Below are 26,648 nucleotides of genomic sequence, written 5' to 3' on the forward strand. Positions count from 1 at the left end.
TTGCCCTTTCAATCAGAATGACCTTCATATATCTGCCAACAGTTCCAGTTCTCAAAGCTACTAACTCAAGGAACTTTTCCAGCAGTTTCTTTTGCAAGCTCTGCTGACACTGTCCCAAGATACTGTATCAGATCAATGAATCCAATTATAGCCAATTCATAGCATTGTATATTGAATACAGGAGCTGGAAAAAAAATAAGAACAGTTGTTGCAGCTTTTCAGCATTTATTGCACCATCCTCAACCTTTACATTACATACACAACACTAAATACACTATTTTAGCTTACACATAAATAACGCTAAGTGTGAATTAATTAGATAAACTTATTACAAATCCAAGAGTTAGGGACGGTCACATGTCTTGATGTTACTACTTAATGGTACGAGAGACAGATCCATCAAAAATGTTAATACCTGTGTATTTCATTTAACAAGGAAAAAAAAAAAAAAAAAAAAAAAAAAGGAAATGTGCATGATACCCAACAAATGTACACCACCTTTCTGTGAACAAACTGTATTCAAGTTGTAGTCCACCTAGAATCTGTTTAATTATCAAATACTCACTTGCTGTAGGTGACAGAAAGATGTTTTTCCCCCAATAAAAAGCAACAGCTGTTATTAAAAAGATATAAGCCTACAGAAAGTGAGCATTTGATACACAAAGAGATCTTGGGACAACTGCATTAACTTAGGCTTGTGACAATTCATCTAAAAGCAGGAAAGCTTGATAAATAGTTTATTAGAGTCAAAAGAAATTATTAAAACTCTCCCACGTCCACCCTCTTGTCTCTGAACTTGCTTCTGGCCTTGGTCCGAGCCTTGAATGCAGCAGAGTTGTGAAGATGCTGGAACAGAAAGAATTTCAAGCGTTCATTAATAAAATGCCACAAAACTTTGAAAGCATTGATACTTTTAAGCTTACAAGAACACCACAATGGTTTAAATGAGCCTTCCTTGCACACCTACCCTTTCAAAGCGAGAGATTTTCATGGCCTTCATGGTGGCTGAATCAACCAGCATAGGTGGTCCCAGTTCAAACACGTCTCTGATGAATTCATTTGCCTAGTTGGAAAACGTTAACAAAAACGTCAAGTCCAGTCACTAGCGCAAAAGAAAGACACTAGTTTATCACAAACTCCTATTGTACATAAAGTGTTTCTAATAAGATACCTGTAGGTGGTAGTTCATTCCAGAGCCCACGAATTCTCTGAAGGCATCGTATGTCCTCTTTCTGACCCAGCTGTCAATGTTCATTCGCTCTGTGCCAAAGCGAATGGTCTCAGATTGGAAGGCCCCCTCCTGGAAGAGAAAGCAATATAAATAAGTCCACGGTCAGACACCATCATTCACTGTCTCTACCTCCAAGGAGCTGCTGTTAAGTTTTACCTCTGTTCAATTATGTTGGTTAAAAGCAGGAAATTAACATCCAACTGGCAAAAGGAACATGGTTCACCTGACATGTAGCGCTTACCTCAACAGCTTTGAGAACATCCCTAAACACCGAGCGCTGCTTCCTCTTGTCAGTCTTGGCTCTGTGCTTGTTGCAGTCTGTGGCCAACGCGTTCAGTTTATCACAAAGTTCATCCCAGCCATCAAATTCAAAATCCTAAATAAATGCAGTGGGGGAAAAACAAATAAATAAAATATGCAGCTAATGTGTTTTTAAAAAAAACACTTGGTCGCACCGGTGCAACCAAGTATTTTCTCGGAAAAAAAATGTTTCAGCAACCCTAAACTCTTCGTGTGTTCAACAACAGACACACATTATGCCCATGTCGTGTTCTAAACCAATCAGAGATACTCAGAGGCGGGGACCTCTGTGATTGGCCGTGGTCCAGATATTCCTGCAGACCTACTTGTGTTTACGTTTGAAAGTGCGGGCAGATAGAGAAGGGTGAGTAGCCCAGGTCAGAAGTGTATCAAGTTGGTATTGAGAAAATATGAAAAGAACAATTGATAACTTTTTCGTTAAGTTAAGGCCTGATCAGTCCAAAATTCTGAGCCAGCGCTCTGACACGGAGCCATCAACCTCTGTTTTTGTCAAACACTGGTCCGGAGACGGCATCAGAAAATGAGCCACATAGATCGACTCCCAGCCGGAGTCCACTGAAAGTAAAAGTGAGAAAATGTATAAATTTCGATTCGAGTGGCTTGACCAGTTTCCCTGGCTAAGATACAGCCAAGCTGACAATATGATGCACTGCATTTATTGTCGCGAGTGTGGAAAGATCATGGCCGGCAACACTGCATTTGTCACTGGTGCTAATACGTTTCGAATTGAAACCCTGAAAAAGCATACAGCATTGAGAAGACACATTATATGCCGCGATAAATGCTCTGCCAAAATGTCCCCGCTCCCCACTGCCTTTCAGCGGCAGGCAGGAGTAAACAGGTCATCGGAGGAGGCCGAGATGATCATTAAGTTTAACATCGCCTACAATATTGCAAAAGAAGAAGTTCCGTTTACTAAGTTCAAGTCAGAAATAACTCTTCACAAGAAAAATGGCTTGGACATAAACCCCACATTCAGCAATGATTTTGCGTGCGCCCAGTTTATAGGCGTAATCGCTGACACACTGAAAAAAAAGAAGTCAGTGGAAATTGCGAACAGTACATACATGGCCTTCCTGATCGATGGAGACGCAGACATCGCCACAAAAGAATGTGTCATTGTGTACGCTCGTATCTTGCAAAAAGGAAGACCAGCGAAAAAGTGATTGGACACATTGAGGTCCAGCATGCCCATGCCCAAGGTAAGCCATGTCATGTCACGTAGCCTATGTATATGATTAATAATATTACGTTGTGTTACTGAATTAACCATATCTAGCATATTCTTATCATTGAAAATTAAACATAGCAATAATACATGAATATAGAAACTCAAACTGAAAAAGACTGCATTGTAAACTCTTGATCTGATAAGTAAATGGTATATTTTTTAATTTGTTTAGGAATTTATGCTGCCTCAAAGAAAGCATTTGCTGCTCTTGGGGACCAGTGCAGTAACTGGTTGGATAAAATCATTGCTATGGGGGCTGATGGAGCTGCTGTTAATTTGGGCAGCAAAGGGGGTGTCAAGTTAATCATTTTGAAAGGTTGTTAGTTAATCATTTACAAATCAAAAAACGTGAACATGTAAAACTGAGGTGTTAAGTAATGCGGTTAAAAAAAAATTTGGGTACGCCTAACTTTTGTGCTTGTACGCCTAAATTTTGTGCTGGTGCGCCTAAATTTTATTTTTAGGCGCACCACTGCAACCATGGCAAAAAGTTAGTCTAGAGCCCTGGACAGAATATCCTGCTCCTCTGGGGCAGGCCAGCAATCTCAACTAAGAAATCCTGGCATAGCATTGTTATGGACTGTATTCCCAATGAATATATAACTTGTATGCTCAACTCCATCTTGGACTCTTTCAGTTTGGGGCTTTCCCCAAACTGAATTAATTTGCCTGACTATTGATCTTACTGTGATTTGTTTTGACTCCTGGTGGGGTTGCGGTTTACCTCAACTGCCTTGTATGTGCCTCATAATGTTGTATTGCCTGAGCTAAGTTCAGTTCTGGTTCTTGTGTACTTTTTTTAGTCATTGTCTGCTACTATTGGGGGAAGAAAAAAAAAAAGAAAAAAAAAAAAAGCAAAAGCACAGACAGGACGTGCCACATGTTAACATTTGAATTAACAAAAGAAATTAACTTTAGGATAATCTGGTGTTGGGGAAATTAAACAGCAATTGCAAACTTACAGAATCGATGTCCCTGGCCAGCTCAAAAAGCAGAGCAATAGTCTCCCCAGCTGCAATCCTCATGTTCACGTCATCACTCTCGAGCAACCTCTGCAGTTTAAGAAGGTGTCTGCAAAACACATAATTCTTACTCCACTTAACTTGGTTGGAGAGCAATAAACTAAAAGCAGCAGAACTTGTGATTAAAAAAAAACTTAAGGGTTGGCATAAAGGAGCTTACTTCTGCAGGATGTCTTTGAGCTGGCTGGAACTGCAGATTGTGAGCAGCAGTGCCCAGGACCGCAGAGAATTTGTGTGGAGCTGGCTCATTTGAGGACTGATCGAAGGACAAGTGCCATCCGCCTTTGCATAGGACCGGGTGAACAGGTTCTCAAAACACTCCATGGTCGCTTGCACATCCTAAAGAAGCAAACATCAGTAAGCTCTACTTATTACCACAAATAACATGTTTCCGACTTACTGAAAAAATTACTTGAGGCATGTTAGATTTCAGCAGCACATGTTTGCATGAGTGCCACTCATTGATATAGCATTATGTTAGAACTGATGAGTAATATATGACAAATTAATGTCAGACGTGCCACTGGTTTGCACTCAAGCCAAGACATGATCAGAAACTTACCAATATGTCATCCTCAGCAACTAATGTGCAGAGGCCCAGACTTGTTGCTACCTATTAAGAAACAAAATAAACAAAACCATATCAGTTGATATTTCATGGAAAAATCCAAAAATGTGGTAATCTTTTTTTATTAAGGGGGGTGCATTTATTAAAGGGGATCAGTACAATAAAAGACACTCACAGCCTGTCTGGCTTGTATGTTGGCTGATCCATCTGCCAGGATGTTTTTGAAGATCGGTTTCAGCGTCTTGAACACCTCCTCGCTCTCAATTCCTGAGCCCAGCTGGATGCACAGCAAACAGGCTAAAGAAGCTGCTGCTCGCTGCTCCTCACCTTTGCCTAACACGAGGAAGAAGAAAAAAGCCAAATGATTTATGAGCATGAAGACAAACATGCGCTTAGTTTAAAGCATTGGAACACCTGCCATCTCATTGACAGCAACACGTTTTTAGTACCTTTCTTGAGGCAGCGTTCAATACTGTCTGTGATGGTCATCCTTCTCTCTGAGATGAACTCATACAGGATGCGTGTAGCCATTGCCGTCTTAAGCCCATCTAGTGCCCCCTGTCTCGTCTTAGCACTGAGGAGAAAAAAAAAAAAAATATATATATATATATATATATATATATATATATATATATATATAATAAATCAATCACCATAAAAGTGATAACCATTATACCATGAAGCCATTTATCAGAAAATACTGGCAACCCTCAGTACTACCCCTCAGCCTCCTAGTAGACACAACTATGATATCAATTACAAATAATACAAAACCCTGTTCTTGTGTTATCAGAGTTACAAGATTATCAGAAAACTCTGACATCAACGTCGAGGGTAATAACTATAAGTTATAAGTCTATAGCAGGTTTTTTCAGGATGCATGTGGCCAGTTTCAGCAGATGTATTCAACCAGCCATCACACAGCAGTTTCTCAAAGACGTTGCCCTTTCAGGTAAACAAGTTGAGGTCAATTAGCTTGTTGATTTAATTTTTTTATTTATATATAATCTTAAGGTAATAACAAAAATATTTGTAAAAAAAACCTATACAAAAAGTTAAGAATGTGACTTCACCCATTTACTTTTATATAAAAATGTTGTTTGACAAGTGAAAAGAATATCAGCTGAATAGATATAACAGATTTAGCAGCTTCTGGCACTTCTGGGGAATCCCTTCTATAATAATCACCCCACTGAGGAAGCCAATGGTGACAGGGCCTTTTTGGGATGAAGTCTATTTTTAAATTGACAAGCCTGCAAACTCCAATAAAAACTTCCTGCACTGGACTCACTGTTGCATACAACTCAAGTTACCCCGCGTTTTTAAAACTACATTTGAAATTTCTTGATACATGCTCATCATCCAGGTAAGGAAATCCCAAGTGTCCCACATAGCTTTTCCAGTGGGAGAAATGTTTTGTCACTTCAGAGTGAAGTACTTTTTGGGGTGTATTTGAAACATCAACCCTGTACCTTTGTTAAACTGGCAAGACAACATAGCAACGCTGCATAAAAGGGGAAAGCATTTCTAAATGGTGCAAGTGTTACCTAAAACTCTTGCTCTGACAGGATTAAGTAACTACATTGTTGATCTCTTGTAAAACTGGATCCAAGACAGAGGCAATATAGATCAGATAACATTTTGGTCATTTTACCTCTTATCTACTGTGCTATCTATGAACCCCTTCAGTTTATACTGGAAATCCTCCTGGGCTGAATCCTCATTGGTCTCGCCACCTTAAAAACAAAAAAGCATTTAAGGAGGTCGTAAACAGACTTGTTTGATGTGTTTAAAGAACACACACGTTCAAACAGAGTACAGTCAGGGGTACACACAAACCTACCTTCATCTGCTACACTGGTGGCGTCACTGAAGCTGCTGCAATGACTGAGGGTCTCAATGGAGGCATCCTCATCACTAAAAGGCTGCACAGCCCCATGCTGGCCCCCTGAAAAACAAAACAAAGACACATAAGCACGGGCAATCAAATGTAATTTATTAACACAGAGCCGTAGGTCATTGTGAGTCAATTGTGTAATCCAAGCGTCAGGCAGGTAAGGCAGCATACACTGTACTTATCTAATCAGCTGCCTGTCCGTTGCTATTGGCCTTTTCATTATCTCATCCAAAAATAAATATGCACCACGTTGTCAAAGTGTGCTGCCTGTGTCAACAAAATGTTCAGGTTGGAGGGGCACAGGCACATCAAAAATGACCTGAAACAACATTGTATGGGTAACCGGTATGGCCCGGCAACCGCAGCAACTGTCCAGCAAGAGGCAAACACAGTTTGGGTACAGCCGAAAAATACAGGAGTATCACGTCTAGTATTATGTCACTGAGGCATAGGAGGAAGTAGATTGTTTTACTAAGCAAAGTCCACATCAGACAAGTTACTATCAGACAATTTATTATCCACGTAGTAGGGACAACGTGGCTGAAACGGAACAGAGCGAAACACGATGTATTGGAAAATGTTCTGGTTACTATAATAGCTCTAGAGGGTGGGATGGGCAAAACATTCACAGCTAAAAGAGGCTGCTAAAATCTTGGGTGAGATCTTTACGAAACCTTATAAACAAACAAGGGTTTAATTTAATCCCACTTAAGGTGAACTCTGCTACTGCAAAAACTGGACAAACTTCCAACCCCACTCAGACTCAACAGGCTTCTCTGCCTTGACCTGAATTTACCTCTGGTAGACAGGTTTAGGTGAGCGTACGACGGCAGGAACCCGCCGCTTTTAGAACACAATGTGAAAAATACTTCCGTTATTCATAACAATCAGACCTAAAAAAAATATTAGCTGAAAATAAAATATCCGTCTTTAAACTGATTAAAAATAGCTATTTAAGATCTGTGTGTTGACGTGGACTGTTTTCCCCACACGACAGCTGATTTCTGAAAACCGGGTGCCGCCTCCTTCCTCCCTCCGAGTCCAAAATGTCGGACTTGTGCCTCAAAAACAAATATATGCAGTATGTTTTTAAAAAAAAATGACCCTTCCTCAGTGACACAATATGATACTCAGGCTTCAAAACTGCTAATCGGGTATCAATATCATTTTCCCACATAAGGCTAAAGATTAATCGAGGTCAAAGAATTCTAGTTTCGTGTGGTTTGCGTTATATACACTTTCACAAAAATCAAACGTATTGCTTTATAACATTTATGATGGTTATAATCGAATTCAAGGAAGAAAAAGCTTGGGTGTTTTACTCCTTCAAACGTTTATTTTTACTAAGCAACCACATGTGTCTCGCGTTGAAAGGGAGTGGGCATGAAGCTAGCCCTCGTTAGCTTGTGAAGTACAACAATTATTCAGGGCTTTTGTTGAGTAGCTCATGTTATACTATAATGTTGTGCTTTAAAGGCCCTTTACAGTAGCTTTCATATGACAGTATCAATACTATGATAGTACACTTTTTCATTAGCAGTGTTGCTTTGTGTGAGTACAGCTAGCTACGTTTTGTGTTTTGACCTAGGCCAGCCTCTACCTTTTGTAGTCCGTACTGTAAACACCTTCAGCTCCATTCGATGAACAAAGAACACGGAAAGAACTACAATTACCATCAACAAATACACAAGGCCGTAGCATAGCAGCCGCTAGTTTACTTACCCCTATTCTTTTTCTTGTTCCTCGGCATTTTCGTGCAGACAACTAGAAAATTTTAACCAAAAATCAGCCAATACACGACCAGCCTTTATTGTATTGTCTGGTAAAATGCAAATATTCCCTTGGCACAGTGGATAAAAAGAAATCGAAAGCGATCTTGGAGATAGACTGTGGGCCGAGACGATACATTTTCCCTCATAAACCAGGGCTACGTGAGTACAGCGCGGTTCTCAGTATTTATACCGGCGGACATGTCACGAGGAGTTTTCCCGGCTTCGCTGGCCAATCCTGGAACAGGAAAGAGTGTCGCATGTGTTCGCGCGTGATGCAGTGACAGAAAGAGGGGAACTGTGAGTCCTGTTCTGTTATTTTGGGGAAAAACAATGTCTGTGTATACAAATTTGATACATTCTCCAAGACAAACCACGAAATCAAACGGCGTTTACGTTTACACAAAGTGTGATAACACCACATTAGACTGGTTACGTAAGTTTTAAAGTCGCAAGGTAGGAGGAGGGGGAGATGGCTTTCAGCTCTGGTTGATTGGGACCCACAATAGCCCATCGTACAAGCTAAATAATAGTGAATAAATTCCACTGCAAGAAAAAACACATATTGTCTGACATAAAACATGTTATCACACAAGACAGTGATAATGTTCCACTGTGAGACTGCAAGTGTGCGTGTCTTGCAGTTGATCACATTATTATAGAGCTGTTGATGAGATCATGTTATGTATCTGTGATGAGACAAATATTGTCATTAGAGAATTGTGATGCAAAATGTTTCACTCGGATGCATTCATGTTTTTTATATAAAGTGGATTTGAAACTGTGCCTGTCTAGAAAGTTGAACAGTTATCGTCTACTTGACAGGGATGTGAAAGAGACTATCTTGGCTTTTCCCCTTTTAGTAGACAGGGACATCTGAGATACTTCTAGAAACCGAGCACTGCTTCAAAATTGTTGCATTCGTTTCAAAAGTGCACGAAGTAACACTGCTAGAGCCAATTAATTCTAGCTAGTTTTACACTGCTTCTGCATTTAGTGGCAGTTGCAATAGTCAAGTCAAGTCAAGTCAAGTCAACTTTATTTGTCAATTCTGCCACATGTACAGGACATACACAGAATAGAAATTGCGTTACTCTCAAACCCTAGTGATTAGAAAAATGCAAATAAAATAATTAAAAAGTAAAAATGTAAATAAATTTAAATAAATACAATACAATTTTACGTATAACAAAAAAAGCTATGCAATATACATATACAATATTCAAGTAAGAAGGCATAGTGGTGCAAAATAGGCAAATAGTGCAAATGGGGATTTAGTAGTGTACGGTAAGAGATAGTGTAACAACAAAGGCTTATGAGGTCCAATGCTTAAGCAGTCCAATGCTCCACAAAGTGACTGGAGCAGGCCAGTGAGTGCGTCAGAGAGTGAGTGTGTGTGTGACAGAGTTCAGTGAGACCGTGGTGGAGAAGAGGGGAGAGGGGGGCAGAATCGGGAGGGAGTTTAGCTTCCTGACAGCCTGATGGATGAAGCTGTCCTTCAGTCTGCTGGTCCTGGCCTGGAGACTCCGCAGTCTCCTCCCTGACGGCAGCAGCTTGAAGAAGCTTTGCATTGGGTGCGTGGGATCAGCCGCTATGCAAAGGGCTTTTTTAGTGAGACGGGTGCTGTAAATGTCCTGGAGGGAGGGGAGAGAGACACCAATGATCCTCTCTGCAGCTCTCACTATGCGTTGGAGGGTTCTATGGCAGGACGCATTGCAGGCTCCAAACCACACAGTGATGCAGCTCGACAGGATGCTCTCGATGGTGCCTCTGTAGAAAGTGTACATGATGGGGGCTGGTGCTCCTGCTCTTCTTAGTTTGCGGAGAAAGAAGAGACGCTGCTGTGATTTCTTGGCCAGTGCTGTGGTGTTGTACGTCCAGGAGAGATCCTCTGTGATGTGCACACCCAAGAACTTGGTGCTGCTCACTCTCTCCACAGACGCTCCGTCAATGGTCAGAGGAGCATGTTGGGTGTGCATTCTCCTGAAGTCCACAACAATCTCCTTCGTCTTCTCCACATTCAGAGAGAGATTGTTGTCAGCACACCACGTGGCCAGGCGTCTCACCTCACTTCTGTAGTCGGTCTCATCCCTGTTGCTAATGAGACCCACCACCGTTGTGTCGTCTGCAAACTTGATGAAGAGGTTGGAGCTGTGTGATGGAGTGCAGTCATGGGTCAGCAGAGTGAAGAGGAGGGGGCTCAGCACACATCCCTGCGGGGCCCCCGTGTTTAAAATGATGGTGCTGGATGTATTACTGCCGACCCGTACTGCTTGAGGTCTTCCGGTGAGGAAATCCAACAGCCAGTTGCACAGTGAGGTGTTGAGCCCCAGCTGGACCAGTTTTTGAGTGAGCTGTTGGGGGATTATAGTGTTGAATGCTGAACTGAAGTCTATGAACAGCATTTGAACATATGAATCTTTTTTGTCCAGGTGTGTGAGTGCTGAGTGGAGTGCAGTGGAGATGGCATCATCGGTTGAGCGATTGGGCCGATACGCAAACTGGAAGGGGTCCAGGGAGGGGGGCAGGACAGTCTTGATGTGCTGCATGACTAGTCGTTCGAAGCACTTCATCAGGATGGGAGTAAGTGCAACAGGACGGTAGTCATTAAAGCAGGAGGGAGATGACTTTTTTGGAACCGGAATGATTGTGGTGGCTTTAAAACATGTGGGGACGACAGCCTGGATGAGTGATATGTTGAAGATGTCTGTGAAGACATCAGTGAGTTCCACTGCACAGTCTCTCAGTGCACGACCAGGAATGTTGTCAGGACCCGGAGCTTTACGTGCATTGATCCTGCTGAGGGATCTCCTCACGCTGTCCGGGGACAGAGTCATCACCTGGTCACCAGGAGGGGGTGGGGTCTTCTGTGCAGTGGTGCTGTTTCGGACTTCAAAGCGAGCAAAGAAAGTGTTCAGCTCGTTCAGCAGGGGGATAGTACTGTCACAAGTCTGTGGTGGGGGCTTGTAATCTGTGATGGTCTGAATGCCCCGCCACAGGCTCCGTGAGTCTCTGCTGTCTTTGAAGTGATGGGATATTTTCTTGGAGTACTGTCTCTTAGCCTCTCTGATGCCACGGGAAAGGTTGGCCCTAGCTGTCCTCAGGCTTGCCTCGTCTCCATCTCTGAAGGCAACATTCCGAGCTTTCAGCAGCCTGTAGACCTCTCCTGTCATCCATGGTTTTTGATTGGCCCGGACAGTTATGGTTTTCGTGACTGTTACATCCTCAATGCACTTGTTGATGTAGGCTGTAACAGTCTCTGCGTACTCCTGGAGGTCAGTGGTGTTGTTGTAGGTGGCAGCCTGCTTAAACATGTTCCAGTCTGTGGTGTTAAAGCAGTCCTGTAAAGCCTCTGAAGACCCTTCTGGCCACACTTGTATCTGCTTACGAACCGGTTTGGTGGCTTTAACGAGCGGTCTGTAAGCAGGCATTAGCATGACAGTGATGTGGTCTGAGGCGCCGAGGTGGGGGAGGGGAAAAGCTTTGTAAGCTCCTCTCTGGGTGGTGTAAACAAAGTCCAGTGTGTTATTTCCCCTTGTTGGAAAGTCTATGTGTTGTTGTATTTTTGGAAAAACGCACTTTAAGTCTGCATAGATGTCTAAAGAAAGACTGCACATTGTCAACTTTCTGCAGTTAAAAGTTAAAATGCTTAATCAGCCAAATATGAACCATTCCTAAATCTTGCACTCACTTGCCTCTTTGACAAATATAACTTGGGATTTTGTTTCATGTCACACTCACATGCCAAATATTAACTTTATTCATTTTACATCTTTGCCTCTAAAAGCACAAACACAATAATAATGCAGTAACTACATTCCAAATCCAGCAATCAGCATTTTACTCCTAGTCAAATCACAGTATAGGGCTATTAGTTGTTCCTGCTATTGACTCCTTCTGGAGCTCCATGTATGCAGATTTGTTAATATTTGTTGCGCAGGATTGGTTCAACATAAAATGCCTATTTTTTTTTAAGCTGTCAAATTATTCAGACAGGTGCCGCTTGTACTTTTATAGCACTGTGCAAAAGTCTTGACCACCCGTTATTTCTTTATATCGTGCTTCCAGTTTTTAGTTTGTTTATTGAACCAAATAGCAAATAGTATCTTTGAACCAACAAGGTGATATCCAAAGTGCTATTAGCTGAAAACTTTGCATATCTTGGCACAGTGTGCAGTCTGACCTTCAAAAATCTGAGAAAACTGAACAAGTGGAGGGAAAAAATAGAAGTGTGAGGATCTAAAAAACACATTCAGTCGATGAAGAGTATTTGAAAGTCGTGTTCTTAAGAAATAAATTAAAACTTCAGTTTTCAGGAGGACATGGTCCCAAACACACTGACAGTGCAGTAAAAGCATACCTGTAACACTATCAGTCATGGATTGGCCTCCCCAAATCCAGAACAGAACCAAAGGCAGTCAACAACTAAAAAGCAGCTTTGAATGTCTTTCAAGAAGACTGGAGAACTACTTAAAGAAATTAAAAGAAATCTTACCTAAGAGAGTTCAGACTGTGTTAAGTTAGAATAAAGGTGATAATACCAAATATTGACCTTTAAGCTTGTTAGAGTTCATGTTTGGGCGTTATACACTGCAGTACGCATGTATTTACATGTATGTTTGCACAGTTCAATAAATCGCTAAACCTTTTTTTCTATTTCCCCAGCAAATTATAAAGAAATGAAGGGTGACTCAAGACTTGCACTGTGTTGTATTTTTAGCTAGTCAAATTTCAAAAACCGTATACAGGGTATTGGATACAATGTAATAGCCTGCGGTTTTTAGTGTATCCAATACACTGAGAACCACAGGCAATTGCAACATGCCTAAAAGCCTAATAATATTAGGCTGTTAGGCTATTAGGCATGTTGTGTTGTAATGCCTAATATCTTAATAAATATCTTTCAAATTACATAACCGTGAGCTTAGGTTGGCAGCTTTCCTTCTTTTCATTATTGAATTCTCTAGCTTTACCTTGAAACGACAGAAATAGGTCTTTCTTACACAAGTGGAAAATCTCACAGCTGCACCCTTCTTGCTGTTCCCACCGTGCTGTTGTTATCAGCGTTTCATTTTTATGTTTGTTATGTTTGAATACAAACCTGCAGACTTTGAGTTTTCATGTGCCTGGTGTTTGACTATTGGAAGGCTTCCAGAGCTGCTTCCCTAACACGCACTCTTACACACTGGTCATAATCCTCATTTATTTCCTTTTTCAGTTCATTAATAAGCTGACTGTTCATAATGTTGCTGCCTGATGATGAATGGGGATAGGTTTGGGGTGTGTAGAATGTTGTCGTGTTTACTGTTGAATGTTGTCATTTTCTAATTTTGTAGTTGTGATAAGCATTTGTGTAAAAGTCGAAGTTAAAGTCTATTTAACATATTTTTAGTGTGCTTAAAATGGAACAACTTTAAATATGTACATGCAAGGTAGGTACATTATGTATAGAAAGACTTTTAAAAAAGAAAGAACACCTCTTGTGGTGTCTTTTAATCTTTGAATTCTCCTGTTTTCAGTCCCATAGGTGTGTAACAAATTCCTAGCCATGCAGTCTGCCTTTACAAACAGTTGCATGTGAATGGGTTGTTCTAAATGAATTCTAAAGAACTCATCGAAAAAAGGTGTTGGTCATTAACATCACAGGGACCAACGGGTGAAACCTCTGTGAGACAATGCCTCACTATCATGTGTGCTTGACTTGAAACTCCAAAGAAGGGAACACAACACTGCACTGTAGGTGGCTGATAAGCGACGATGTAAATCAGCACCTCTGTTTAACGATGGTCGTTCACAGTGGACATGGGAAGCCTCCTTTACTCCCCTCCCAAACAGTCATCACAATCCAAAAAGGTTTTCACACCTCAGTTCATGCAATGACTCACATGATCAATAGTGGGTTAACAACTTTTGAGAATACCTGCAAAGGAGACGACCCCCTCCCTGGAGGTTTACTTGGAGCTTCCCCATCAGCACAAAAACTGTGCCCCAGGAGCTTCGTGCCAAGGGTTTTTATGGCATTTACACCTTTTAATGAATAAACAATTATTTGAATTGCTTTTCTGAACATCTTCCAAAAAGACACATGAGAAAAACAACATACAAACTGTCACAGTGTGTGGAACCAGACTGTGTGGAGTGAGGAGGACCCACGTGCTGACACAAAAAAGAACAAAACTTAAGCTTAACAAAAAACAAGCTGTTTATTCAAGGCCAGTGAAACAGTACAAAACAAAAGGGCAAGGGTGAAATTAAGCTATAACCTAAACTGGGTGATCTAACGCCAACATAAAAAACCTGGAACATGAACATGGAAACCTGGCATTGAAAACCTGGAATGTGAAGCCTTGACATGAATATATGAAATCCCTGGAAACATGACATGAACATAACAACAAGCAGGCTAAACAGACGACCGGACAAGGAATGAATGAAAACACAGAGACTAAATACACACAGGAGGTGATCAGGGGAAGTGGAAACACTCATACGAATGAACATAATGACGCCACAGGGGAAGTGAAACTGAACACAATGAACATGGGACACCAGACCTCTTCAAAATAAAACAGAAAACATAACGGGATTCAGACATGGCAACGCAAGCCTGATGTGATAGGCTGTATCCCAATTCAGGGTCTGCAGCCTTAAAGTACGCCCTTGTGGACCGTTAAGGTCCACAAGGGCCGCGTACTCAAAGACCGCTAAGGCCGGAAGTGCGAGGCTTGTGAAATGGGACGGTCTAGCCTCCGTGGCGCTGCCCAGGTTGCCTAGCAACCATGCTACTAACAGCTGGAAACGTTTCATACAGCATTGTTTGACAGAAATGAAGGAGAAAATCTTTTGTTCATTTGTTTGTTTGTTTCTACATGAGCTTTGATCATTCTCTGTAAGATTAAGCTCAGCTATTGAACGGCGTATATTTTAAAGTAAAGGCTTTAAAACCAAGTTAGTACAAACGTCACTAATGTCACATAACTTTGCCGACATGTGGCCAACAGTAATGTTTTAATGTTCTTCGTTATTAAACATTTGCACATAAATAAGTGACATAATATTCAGTACTTAAAATTTACTCTTCGGCCGCCCCTCATCCGCCGTTTTTTTTCGGCAAAATTATCCACACCCACCGCTGCGCTATGCATTCTGGGATATGTTGGGCCAAGAAGTCTACACCGTCACATCCTTCAAATTCAGGGAAATGAAGGACGCATTTGAGGGCCGCATTTCGAGCAGCCTTCGAATTGGGACAGCCTTCGTCGCGTCGCTGTGACGTAATCGGCCTTAAAATGCGGCCTTTATGGCTGCAGACCCTGAATTGGAATACAGCCATAGAAGGGGTAAAGACACAAGGGGAACCTAATAAACAATGAACTATAACAGGGTGATCTAGGCAAACCAGAATGAGCTTAAGATAACTAAATGATCTTAAACATAAATCATGAACCATCAAAATATATTCAAATTCAAAGCGCTGGGTCAAATGACCCAGGACCATGACACAAACATGTATAGAATACAGCTGTGTCCACATCTCGCAGAAACACCTTTAGCAGCAACAACTTCAAGTAATCATTTTCTGCATAACCTTACAAGTCTCTAACATCATTGTGAAGGAATTTTGGCTTTCCCTTCTTTGCTTCAGTTCATTGAGGTTTGAGCATTCAGGTTTGCAGGCACAGCTCTCTTAAGGTCCTGCCACAGCATTTCAATCCAGTTGAGTCTATTGCAACAGTCAGAGTTTTGTCTTTTCTTTTTCAGGCATTCTGTTATAGGTTTGCTGCTGTGCTTATGATCATTGTCCTGCTCCATGACCCAATTTCAGCCATGCTTTAGTATCTGTCATACACATAGCTTCACATTTGACTCTAGAGTACCTTTGTATACAGAGGAGCTTGTGGATGACTCAGTGACTGCAAGATTCCCAGGTCCTGTGGATAGCAAACAAGCCCAAACCATTACCCCTTCACCAGTTGTTATGAAGTGTTTGTGCTGATATGCTGTGTTTGGTTTTCTCCAAATGTAGCACTGCACATTATGGCCAAACATCTTCACTTTGATCTGTCCAAAAGACGTTGTTCCAGAAGTTTTGTGGTTTGCCCAGATGCAGCTTTGTAAATCTCCTGGTAGCCATTCCACATTTCAAATAGGACTGTCGTGAAGTTTTACATTTGACGTGCTAACCGAATGCTGTCGAGTTATTATTTATATGCATTTGATTAGCAGCACTTGGTTGCTGCTTCCTATTCTTACTTACTATGAAAACAGTCGGGTTGTACTCTAGCATTTTTACAGGTTTTGCTGTTTACATTGCAATGCGACCCACGTAAACATGTTTTCTATTCTAACTTTATATTTTGAGTCTGAACATAATGCAGACACGGAGGAAAACATTATGTAAAATTTATATCAAAATGAGCACAATCAAAGAGGCAAGCAAGCGAGACCAGGGCAATATCATTGATGTCTGTGTCCTAATGCTCCACTTCAGAAGTCAAAAAAAGTTCACACTCTTTAAAAAAAATCATTACTAATTCAACTTAGCTTCATTTTATGTTTTTCCCCTACATATGCAATGCCTCCAGTGGGGCTTACCCCACAGTTTGAGAACCACTGCTCTGTGATCAGTTCTTCTTTGTAAGCATATGGATCAAATCCACTAAGAGTAATAAGAGAGATTAGCATCCACTGCCATAATACTATACTTTGTATACTTTCTTATACTTTTTATTCATTTAAGCTTCATATTCGCAGTCGTAAAGTGGGTTATTAATTAGCTGGACATTGTATGGCTGAATCTGACATGTCTATGTGTGTGTGAGAACCTGCATTTTAGATGGAGAACACTAAACACTCACAGATTGTCCCACATAGCTTTTCCAGTGGGAGAAATGTTTTGTCACTTCAGAGTGAAGTACTTTTTGGGGTGTATTTGAAACATCAACCCTGTACCTTTGTTAAACTGGCAAGACAACATAGCAACGCTGCATAAAAGGGGAAAGCATTTCTAAATGGTGCAAGTGTTACCTAAAACTCTTGCTCTGACAGGATTAAGTAACTACATTGTTGATCTCTTGTAAAACTGGATCCAAGACAGAGGCAATATAGATCAGATAACATTTTGGTCATTTTACCTCTTATCTACTGTGCTATCTATGAACCCCTTCAGTTTATACTGGAAATCCTCCTGGGCTGAATCCTCATTGGTCTCGCCACCTTAAAAACAAAAAAGCATTTAAGGAGGTCGTAAACAGACTTGTTTGATGTGTTTAAAGAACACACACGTTCAAACAGAGTACAGTCAGGGGTACACACAAACCTACCTTCTTTCTGATTAAGCAAAAAATAAAATAAATAAATAAAAAATGAGTGTTTTGAATCATTACAGTTGCATCGCTCAGTTAAAACAGATGCATTGAAAGTAAAGGTTCCCTGTAATGATAACAGACTTTGGCACTAGGGGGAGCCACACTGTTTGAAATTCAAAAGCTACTCACTCCAACTTAGCAACTGATATTCCCAGAGTTGTTGTTGTTGTTGTTGTTGTTGTTTTTTCAAATACATAATTTATAGACATTGAAAAAGCATTTGCTGCTGAGCTGTGTATTGCTTTAAATGCTTAACAGGCTGTAGTGTGCAACGATAAAGTTAAATATCCAGTCATAGAGGGGGGAAAAACTTGCCTCTCACATTAGTCCTCTGTTGGGAGAAATGAAAAAAACAGATGTTGTTTTGAAAGTTGGAAATGGCTTAGGAAAGCCAAAGAAGTGGATGTAGGAAAGAGATAAAAATCACCTGCCAGAAGCTAAGTGTAGCAGGAAGGGAGAGAGAGAAAAAAAATAACAGAGCAGCCCAGTCCAACCACACTCAGCATGCCTGGCATGTAGCATCAATGGGCACAAGCCCTGACCAAGCTAATGCCACAGGAATACAAATCATGACCAAAATAACAGATAGCAGGGAGCAGCAGAGGGAGACAGCTAATTCATGTAGATAATAGAAGTGAAAAAAATGTCTGAATATTAATTTCAATGGCAATCCTACTGTTTTTTTAAATAATTCATGAAAGTTATAGCCTGGAGCGTCGAGCTGAGGCCGCATGGGTTAAAGTCTGATGGGGAGAGAAGCAAGTTAGGAAATGATCTCAGCTTTCTAAGTTGATGAAAGCACACCGTCAAAAGCTGAGCAGAGGTGATGTTTCAAAGACTGCGAGCAATTTCCTTTGAAATTTAGCAGCGTGCTTTCGCTTCCTGTACTGGTCATTTATTGTAAAAAATGTGCTATAACCAGAAACAAGTGGCATTGTGTTAAATTGGCTCTTGGTGGTTATACTTCCTCAAGCTCTGACAACACGTGAGTTATTACCAAGCCAGAAAAATGTCAAACACTACTTTATTTTGAATTTCTTATTGTGTACACTATAATATATATATTTTCCTGAATTGAAGTTGCTAATTGAATTTTAGATAAATTTGTTAATTCTGCATGTGTTCCTTTGCATTTTTTTCATTATTCTGTGCAGGGATCGTGCTACATTTAATTTACCATATCCGACTTACTGCATGTTTGAGTGGTTGAAATGATAAAGCAATGTAACTTGGTGTATCCTGTGTGAAAAATGGCACTGGACGCCACTTGCCATGATTCAAATTCGTATGAGTTATCAAATATCCAGCCCCCGTTCGGGAGTGAAAACAGCTGCTTTGTTGACAGAGAGCCGGAGAATAATTACAGAATGTTAGTCATTGGCTCAAGCCTATATTATTTCCCCTCATTTTCTTATTTTAAGAGGATTTTCCACTTTATCAGACAGCTTACTATGACAGCAAGGCCACGCTTCTGTCATTGCGATTAACCCCACCAACCATGCACATGTGTGTTACTGGCTCGTATTAGGCGACTTCAATCTAAATCCATTACCTTTTTAAGAGGTCTCCAGAGATATGGAAGGAGAGATAGAGAGAGACAGACTCGCAGAGAGAAAGAGGGGGTGTGGGCAGGGTCTTTGTTCTGAAGCTGAGGTGTGCCGCACCCACAGCAGAATCCTTAACATGGATTTTTAATTGATCAAAGAGAGCAAAACAGAAGCAGTTGGGGCAAAGGTCGGCCAGAAACACCTGTATGCTAAACTTTGCTCTGCCTGTCTTTTAATAGAAATGTGTAACATGGCTCAATCATTAGCCTAGTAATGAAATCCTTATAGATAAACAAATCCACAATGTAACATCACTGTCACTGACAGGTGACATAAATAACACTGATCATCTTATTGTCACACAGAGTTCTAATGGGAAACCCTGTGCAGAAGTATATTGATACATACCACAGTCTAATTAATACTCAGAGTCATGGGCAATCAAGGATCATTCATACATGTGGGGAGTGAAGCCTGGTCCGTGTGGTCCGATTCAACAGACGAGCTGCTGTCGCTCAAATTGCCAAAGTTCATTTTGGTTCTGATAGGAAGATGTCAGAATAAACAGTGCATCAAAGTTTGTTGTGTGTGGGGCTATACAACTGCAGACCGGTCAAGACACCCATGCTGACCCATGTCCACTGCCAAAAAGCTCCAACGATGGAGACGTCAGCAACAGAACTGGAATATGGGGCAATGTAAGGAGATGACCTGGTCTGATGAGTCGTGTCACTTACCTGGGGAAGGCCTGGCGCCAGGATGCACTATGGAGGCAGTGTGATACTTTGGACAATATTGTGCTCGGAAACATTGCATCTTGCCATCCATGTGGATGTTACTTTCACATGTACGACCAACCTTAGCATTGTTGCAGAACATACAATACAATACAGTTTTATTTATATAGCACATTTAAAAACCCAAAGGCACACCAAAGTGCTTCACAGTAATATGGAGAGTCAGCATAAGTCAATAACAGAGTACAAATCGGGCACTAGCACAGACAGGATAGAGGCACTAACAGACCAGAAGAGTTAGATAAATACAAAATCTGCTAAGAAAACAAAAACAGTAGTAAAATCAATAATAAATAATACATTTAATAAAATTTTATAAAATATTTAAAAGTTTAAAATTTAAAAGATTTAAAAGGGTGTTAACTGGTCAGGAAAGCCAAGTTAAATAGATATGCTTTCAATCTTGATTTAAAGGATTGGATAGAGTCCAAGGCTCAAATAGAAGCAGGGAGGCTATTCCAAAGGTTGGGTGCAGCTGAAGCTAAGGCACAATCGACTCTGGTCTTCGGTTTAAACTTAGGTTGGGCCAGGAGTAATTGACCTGATGATCTTAATGCACGACAAGGAGTGTACAGATTGAGGAGGTCAGTGAGGTAGCTGGGCGCAATGTTATTCAAGATTTTAAAAGTGAGTAGCAAGATTTTAAACTCAATGCGATATTTGATTGGTAACCCGTGTAGATCAACAAGAGCCGGAGTAATAGGGTCAAATTTTCTAGTTCCAGTAAGAAGGCGATGTATGTACATGTACACCTTTTCATGGAAACGATATTCCCTGATGGCTGCGGTATCTTTGAGCAGTATAATGTGCTGTGCCACAGAGCAAGAATGGTTTAGGAATGGTTTAAGGTGTTGACTTGGCCTCCAAATTCCACTCCATGCTTCTGTGGGATCCATGGAGACCCTACTTCACAACTTAAAGGACTTAGGAATATGTTACAAACATCTCAGTACTACAGCACACCTTCAGGAGTCTAATGGCATCCATGCATCGATGGGTCATTATCATACCATATTAGACAGGTGCTCGTGATATCATGCCTGATCAGTGTATGTAAATGATGGGCAAGTTCTGTTGCGAAGCCTCCATCTCTGTGTTTTCTAACCAAATATGACGTGCAAGGGGCAGATCTGACTGAGAAAGTGATGACAATTGCTAACAGGTAACTTGTCAATCAAAAGGCAAAACCTGTTTTATTCTCCTTTTTGTAGGTGATCATGATTTCATTTTATTTTATTCAGTAAGACTTGAAACTCACAACTGAAACTTCAATGTTTACTGAAGTCAAAGCAAAGAAAATGTTTTTTTCATAGGCATGTCCTCTGCAAGCACTTCCACATTAGCTTTCCTTTTCAGTCCCAGACATTGTATCTGTCAGAACAAGGCAGAAAGGCCTCCAACCCACCCAGATTCAGCCTCACACCAAGGCCTCGTTCTGCAGCCCACAGAGTTCCACTACCAATGCTTAGAGGTCCTTAGCCCATGCAAAAGCCAGGATATCCATTCAAGTTCCCAGTGTACTGCAAACTAAGTGTTGAGCTTTAGGTTACTTCTTGCTGAAACTACGATATATTCAATTTGCTTTTTAATCTGAATAGAAATCTGCAGTGAAAGCATTTTGCAGTTCACATATGGCTTATCTGAGTCGTGGAAGAAATCCATTAAGGTCCCCCAGCACAAGCACTTGTTTGAGCATGCACACGTACACAAAGCTGATAAGGTAATGTCATTGTCATCTGGCCATCTGACTAAGTAGATTAAAAACACATTTAGGCTGGTTGTGACTCCCCCTCGCTCTTTGGTTTGTCCTCACTACACGCAACCTTCTGTGGCAGTAGATACCATTTCAACACTTGCAGTTGTGTCCTCGATCGTTGACATTCAGATATATTTTTACCTGTTGGAAACCCTGTTCTTTGAATAAATCCTATATTTATGCTATATTATAGGATTGCTAGAATGAAACAGAAAAGCCATAGACAACTTGTTCAATTCCATTTCCTCTGAAAAGCCCCCGTCTTGTTTTGGGAATTTCCACTCTTCTCTCTCTTCCTTAGCTGTGAGAGCGGTTATGGAAAAAGCTGGGAGGATTGGGCTTTTCTAGAGATTCCGTTCAGCATTGTGTCAGGAGAATGTTCGGTGATGAGCTGGAAGCTGCTATAACAAGCTTAAATAAAAAATCTTCCCCAGCTACCTATTCTATATGTCTCGTGTTAATTCTCACTTGAATTGTGATTGCCAGCAATTAAATGCCAAAGGGATAAAAAAAAACAACTATTAATTAAATAGATATATTATTTATTCATAAGACATATACTACAGGCAGCTAGATTCTGTATGTCTGGGCAGAGAGCAGCTTTCCAGACAGTGGAACAAGAGGACGTTATACCCAGGGGCTGTCAAAGCTGGCAAATCTGTTTGGGGATTTCTCTCTCTGTCTTGCCACAGTGGGTGAGTCCGCTGCATTGTTACATTTCCCTCCTGTATCTCTCTATCTTGTGCATCCATTCTTTTCACTCTCGCATTCATACATACACAAAAACCATGCGCATCTCTCGTCTCTCTTCACTTCCTCTCTCTCTGTATTTACACTGTCTTCATTTTGGTATTCCCAACTATGCACCTGTGGGATTGCAAAGGCCCTGCAATATCTAGACTGATATTGACCCATATTGCACTTTCTGCACCTTTAGAGCTGGAAAATATCAAAGCCCTCTTGGATCTATATTTTGTGCAACAATTTTAAAAAGGGGTAAACTGTAAGTAGGCAGAAAGAAATCCTTTCTGTTAAATCAGCACAAAGACCCAGCACATCCATTTCATCATATATATATGTAACATATATAAACATATAACTACAGTTTATGTTTGTGTGTTCATATGTTTGTATCACTGAGATATACCAATATAAGATTTTTGTCATGAAAAAACAATAAAATAACATAATGAAGATATATTGTAGCTCTTAAATACTTATCTGAGTGTCCTGTCGAAAGCTCGACCAATATATTGGCCGATATTAGCAATTTCCTAATATAGTGATCGCAGTATTTATAAACGATAGCAGATAAATGAAAATTTAAAAAGTAAAGAACAAGGAGAAACACCCTCCAAACATGTTATGAGTGTAGATGTTACATAATTTGTCTACTAAATGACACTCTGCAACTTCCCTAGAATATCACAAACACAACAAAACAAGGACTAAATGGCTGCACAAAATGAAGGTTTGGGAAGTCATATATCGGTACCAGTCCTGCCTCAGCTACACTATATGTTCTTGTTAATAACAGATTTCACAGGTCACTTTATACAGTATATCCACTTTGATGTACTTAAATATAATGTAAATAACCTAGATTCTCGGTGCTCTTAGTATTTAATTGTAAGCATGGAGCTTCGAAGATGTGGTCATCTGCAAGCCAGATAGGCTTTGCCTTGAAGAATTTAGGGTTGTTGAAGATTGGCACAAGTTAGGGATTAAAAATCACAATCTATATATACTTCTTCTACGGAACCTGAAACAGAAACATTGTATGTCAGGCCAGAAGTTAACTTTAATCAGTAACTGCATACAAAAATGTTGGCAGAGTTAAGGACACAAAGAGACAACACTTCAAAAAGGGACCAGACAGAGACCCAGCCTCAGTATGGGGCCAAGTTCCTTTGGCTGTGCTGTGTCCAGGAAGTTGGTTGGGAAACTTTGCTCTGTCATCTGGTGTCCAGTAGTAAAGTTTCTGTTCTCATTTCAGACTTCTCCTTTTGGCAGCGTTATCAACTTGGATACACACAGATAATAGTCTCGAGCATCCTCATCTACTTCTGAGGCAGAGGCCCTTACAGATAAGAAAAAAAAAACCAAAAACCTGTGCTGTGTGACTGTGTGTGTATGTGAGCCACAAAAGGTTGCAAGGATGCAGTCAGGCAGATGTTCTCGGAGTTGCCTGGCAACCCCGTAGCCACAAAGAAGAGGGAAGTGTGGTGCTGGTTATGACGCTTTATGTAACCACAGGGATGAGTGTTTGAGGATAAAGAATGAAAGAATTCATTCCCACAACTTCTCCTTATAGTACCTCGGAAAATACTGCTAAGAAACTTAGTTTGTTAAAAAATGCTGAATTGTATGCTTTGTGCCTGCATTTGCCATTTACTGAAGCAGTGCTAACCAAAAACTATAATAGATCTTGCTTTATACACTCACTGTTTCCACAAATGATATAACTTCACATCCTCTATATGGGTAAACTATCCTTTACTATTATTGATGTTTTCTATTCTGTAGGTCAGGACCAACTGTGCACTGCAGGACGACACGCAGCGAAGCCACAAGAACCTCCGGTGAACCTGTGGTCGGGAGATTCTTCTCTCCCCCACCTACCTGCATCAAGAGCCCGAAACTTAGGGTAAACACAGCCTCTGGATAATCTGAGCTACATTTCCAGGAAGCTGTGTGAAAGATTACAACTATGGGGTAGAAGAGAAAGACAAAAGTGTGGGAATATTAGCAGGATGAGCGAAAAGTGAGAGAATGGGAAGAGATGGTGGGCAGCAGCAGCATGCTCCAATTCCTTCACTCACTTTTACCTCTGCAGATGGACACCTGTGATGTACTGAAATTAGCATAGCTCCTTATATCTAAATAGTGAGTGATTGAGCAGAAATAAAAAGATATTAAGCGTGTTGCACTATGAGATATTTATGTTCTGTATGGTAGTACTTTTTTTGTTGTTGAAAAAATACAACCTAAGACAGGGGTGTCGAACTCCAGGCCTCGAGGGCCGGTGTCCCTGCAGGTTTTAGATCTCACCCTGGGTCATCACACCTGAATCAAAAGAGTTCATTACCAGGCCTCTGGAGAACTGCAAGACATGTTGAGGAGGTCATTTAGCCGTTTAAATCAGCTGTGTTGGATCAAGGACGCATCTAAAACCTGCAGGACACCGGCCCTCGAGGCCTGGAGTTCAACACCTGTGACCTAAGACAACCTGTGTATAAATATTTAATCTGTTAAAAATGTTTTTCTGACTCGCCTATTCTTAATGCGGCTGTCCACACAGACGGCTTAATTTTGCAGCCATTTATTTTTTAAAACCAATCTCGATTTCTCAGATTTTTCTGATTCGAATAAACAGAGCTCACCAATCAGATCACTGCATTTGGTAACAACTGCCCAGTAGCTCAAAACGTGCATCTGTCCTGAATAGACAAATAGCAAAATAATACCACATAAACTCCGATGGACAGCTAGATGATCCTCCAGGGTTAATTGTCTCTATTAAATTATTTCTCTGTCTCCTCAGATGTGGTCCAGAACAAGAGCTCAAACTAGCCTGCTAACTGAAATATGTGGAGTCTGGGGCAAACCATGAAATTCTCCGTGCTGCTGCCTTCTCCTAAGAATTGCATGAACCCAGAATCTCCCTTTCTTCCTCATCTTGTTTAGAAACATCAGGACCAGCTCATCTTCATTTGATGTCTGCATTTTTTTTGTTTGTTTGTTTGTTTGTTTTTTACACAACAACTTTGGATCTGAATAAGATTTTTTCACAACATGCTCAACTTCCAATGGCCTTAAACACACAAGCTCTGTGTCATGAGCGCAAATGGAATAATTACAAAAAATTATTCAAGTCAGTTAAGAAAAGCTATCTGATGAAAGTAAGTTGTAAAAAGTAATCGAGGAATAATAATAATAATAATAATAATAATAATAATAATAATAATAATAATAATAATAATAATCCATCCATCCATCGTCATCCGCTTTATCCGGGGCCGGGTCGCGGGGGCAGCAGCCTAAGCAAAGAGGCCCAGACCTCCCTCTCCCCAGCCACCTCCTCGAGCTTATCCGGGGGAATACCAAGGCGTTCCCAGGCCAGCCGAGAGATATAATCTCTCCAGCGTGTCCTGGGTCTGCCCCGGGGCCTCCTCCCGGTGGGACATGCCTGGAACACCTCACCCAGGAGGCGCCCAGGGGGCATCCTTGTCAAATGCCCGAACCACCTCAGCTGGCTCCTTTCGATGTGGAGCAGCAGCTGCTCTACTCTGAGCCCCTCCCGGATGGCCGAACTTCTCACCCTATCTCTAAGGGAGAGGCCAGCCACCCTTCGGAGGAAGCTCATTTCTGCCGCTTGTATCTGCGATCTCGTTCTTTCGGTCACTACCTACAGCTCGTTGCCATAGGTGAGGGTAGGGACGTAGATCGACTGGTAAATTGAGAGTTTCGCTTTTACACTCAGCTCCCTCTTCACCACGACGGACCGGTGCAGCGTCTGCATTACTGCAGCTGCAGCCCCAATCCGTCTGTCGATCTCCGGCTCCCTTCTCCCATCACTCGCGAACAAGACCCCGAGATACTTGAACTCCTCCACTTGGGGCAGGAACTCATCCCCGACCCGAAGTGGGCACTCCACCCTTTTCCGGCTGAGAACCATGGCCTCAGATTTGGAGGTGCTGATCCTCATTCCCGCTGCTTCACACTCGGCTGCGAACCGTTCCAGTGCGAGCTGGAGGCCCTCACCCGATGAAGCCAACAGAACCACATCATCCGCAAAAATCAGAGATGAGATTCTGAGGCCACCAAAGCGAAAGCCCTCCGCCACTTGGCTGCGCCTAGAAATCCTGTCCATAAAAATTATGAACAGAACCGGAGACAAAGGGCAGCCCTGGCGGAGCCCATCACCCACCGGGAACGAGTCCGACTTTTTGCCGGCAATGCGAACCAAGCTCTTGCAACGGTTGTATAGGGATCGAATGGCCCGTAGCAATGGGCCAGACACCCCATATTCCCGCAACACCTCCCACAGGACACCCCGAGGGACACGGTCGAATGCCTTCTCCAAGTCCACAAAACACATGTAGACTGGTTGGGCAAACTCCCATGCACCCTCAAGTATC

General features: G+C 41.4%; 1 protein-coding gene and 1 long non-coding RNA gene across 3 annotated transcripts; one reads left to right on the plus strand and one right to left on the minus strand.

Annotated features, from left to right (window-relative positions):
• Positions 1-205: 205 nt before the first annotated feature.
• ifrd1 (interferon-related developmental regulator 1) lies at positions 206-8,226 on the minus strand. 2 transcript variants are annotated; one of them, XM_086269136.1, is made up of 12 exons: positions 7,993-8,226; positions 6,217-6,321; positions 6,028-6,109; positions 4,823-4,947; positions 4,549-4,706; positions 4,368-4,418; positions 3,966-4,144; positions 3,746-3,854; positions 1,473-1,607; positions 1,172-1,300; positions 968-1,063; positions 206-846 (listed from the first exon to the last, which is right to left on the minus strand). In XM_086269136.1, the coding sequence occupies exons 1-12, from the start codon at positions 8,018-8,020 to the stop codon at positions 760-762; spliced, it is 1,284 nt and encodes a 427-aa protein (XP_086125262.1). In that variant the 5' UTR covers positions 8,021-8,226; the 3' UTR covers positions 206-759. The 2 variants fall into 2 exon arrangements, with proteins under 2 accessions (XP_086125262.1, XP_086125261.1); XM_086269135.1 differs by lacking the exon at positions 7,993-8,226 and having other exon boundaries at positions 6,217-6,454.
• On the plus strand, positions 7,982-26,648 carry LOC147310468 (uncharacterized). Its single transcript, XR_015125677.1, has 3 exons — positions 7,982-8,339; positions 24,034-24,154; positions 25,052-26,648. It is a non-coding gene; the product is annotated as an uncharacterized LOC147310468 (long non-coding RNA).

Source organism: Aulonocara sp. 'chitande type north' Nkhata Bay, linkage group LG17 (genome assembly GCF_057382095.1).
Source record: "Aulonocara sp. 'chitande type north' Nkhata Bay isolate Kocher_YH1m ecotype deep benthic linkage group LG17, A_spYH_male_GT1.1, whole genome shotgun sequence".
In the NCBI taxonomy this organism is placed as follows: domain Eukaryota; kingdom Metazoa; phylum Chordata; class Actinopteri; order Cichliformes; family Cichlidae; genus Aulonocara; species Aulonocara sp. 'chitande type north' Nkhata Bay.

Excerpts from the sequence above, each read along its gene's own strand:
- ifrd1 (XM_086269135.1), bottom strand. The coding sequence starts at position 6,439 with ATGCTGCCTTACCTGCCTGACGCTTGGATTACACAATTGACTCACAAT. Across the intron at positions 6,110-6,216 it reads CACCAGTGTAGCAGATGAAG|GTGGCGAGACCAATGAGGAT; the intron begins GTAGGTTTGTGT and ends TTTGTTTTTAAG. Across the intron at positions 1,064-1,171 it reads GAATGAACTACCACCTACAG|GCAAATGAATTCATCAGAGA; the intron begins GTATCTTATTAG and ends TTTTCCAACTAG.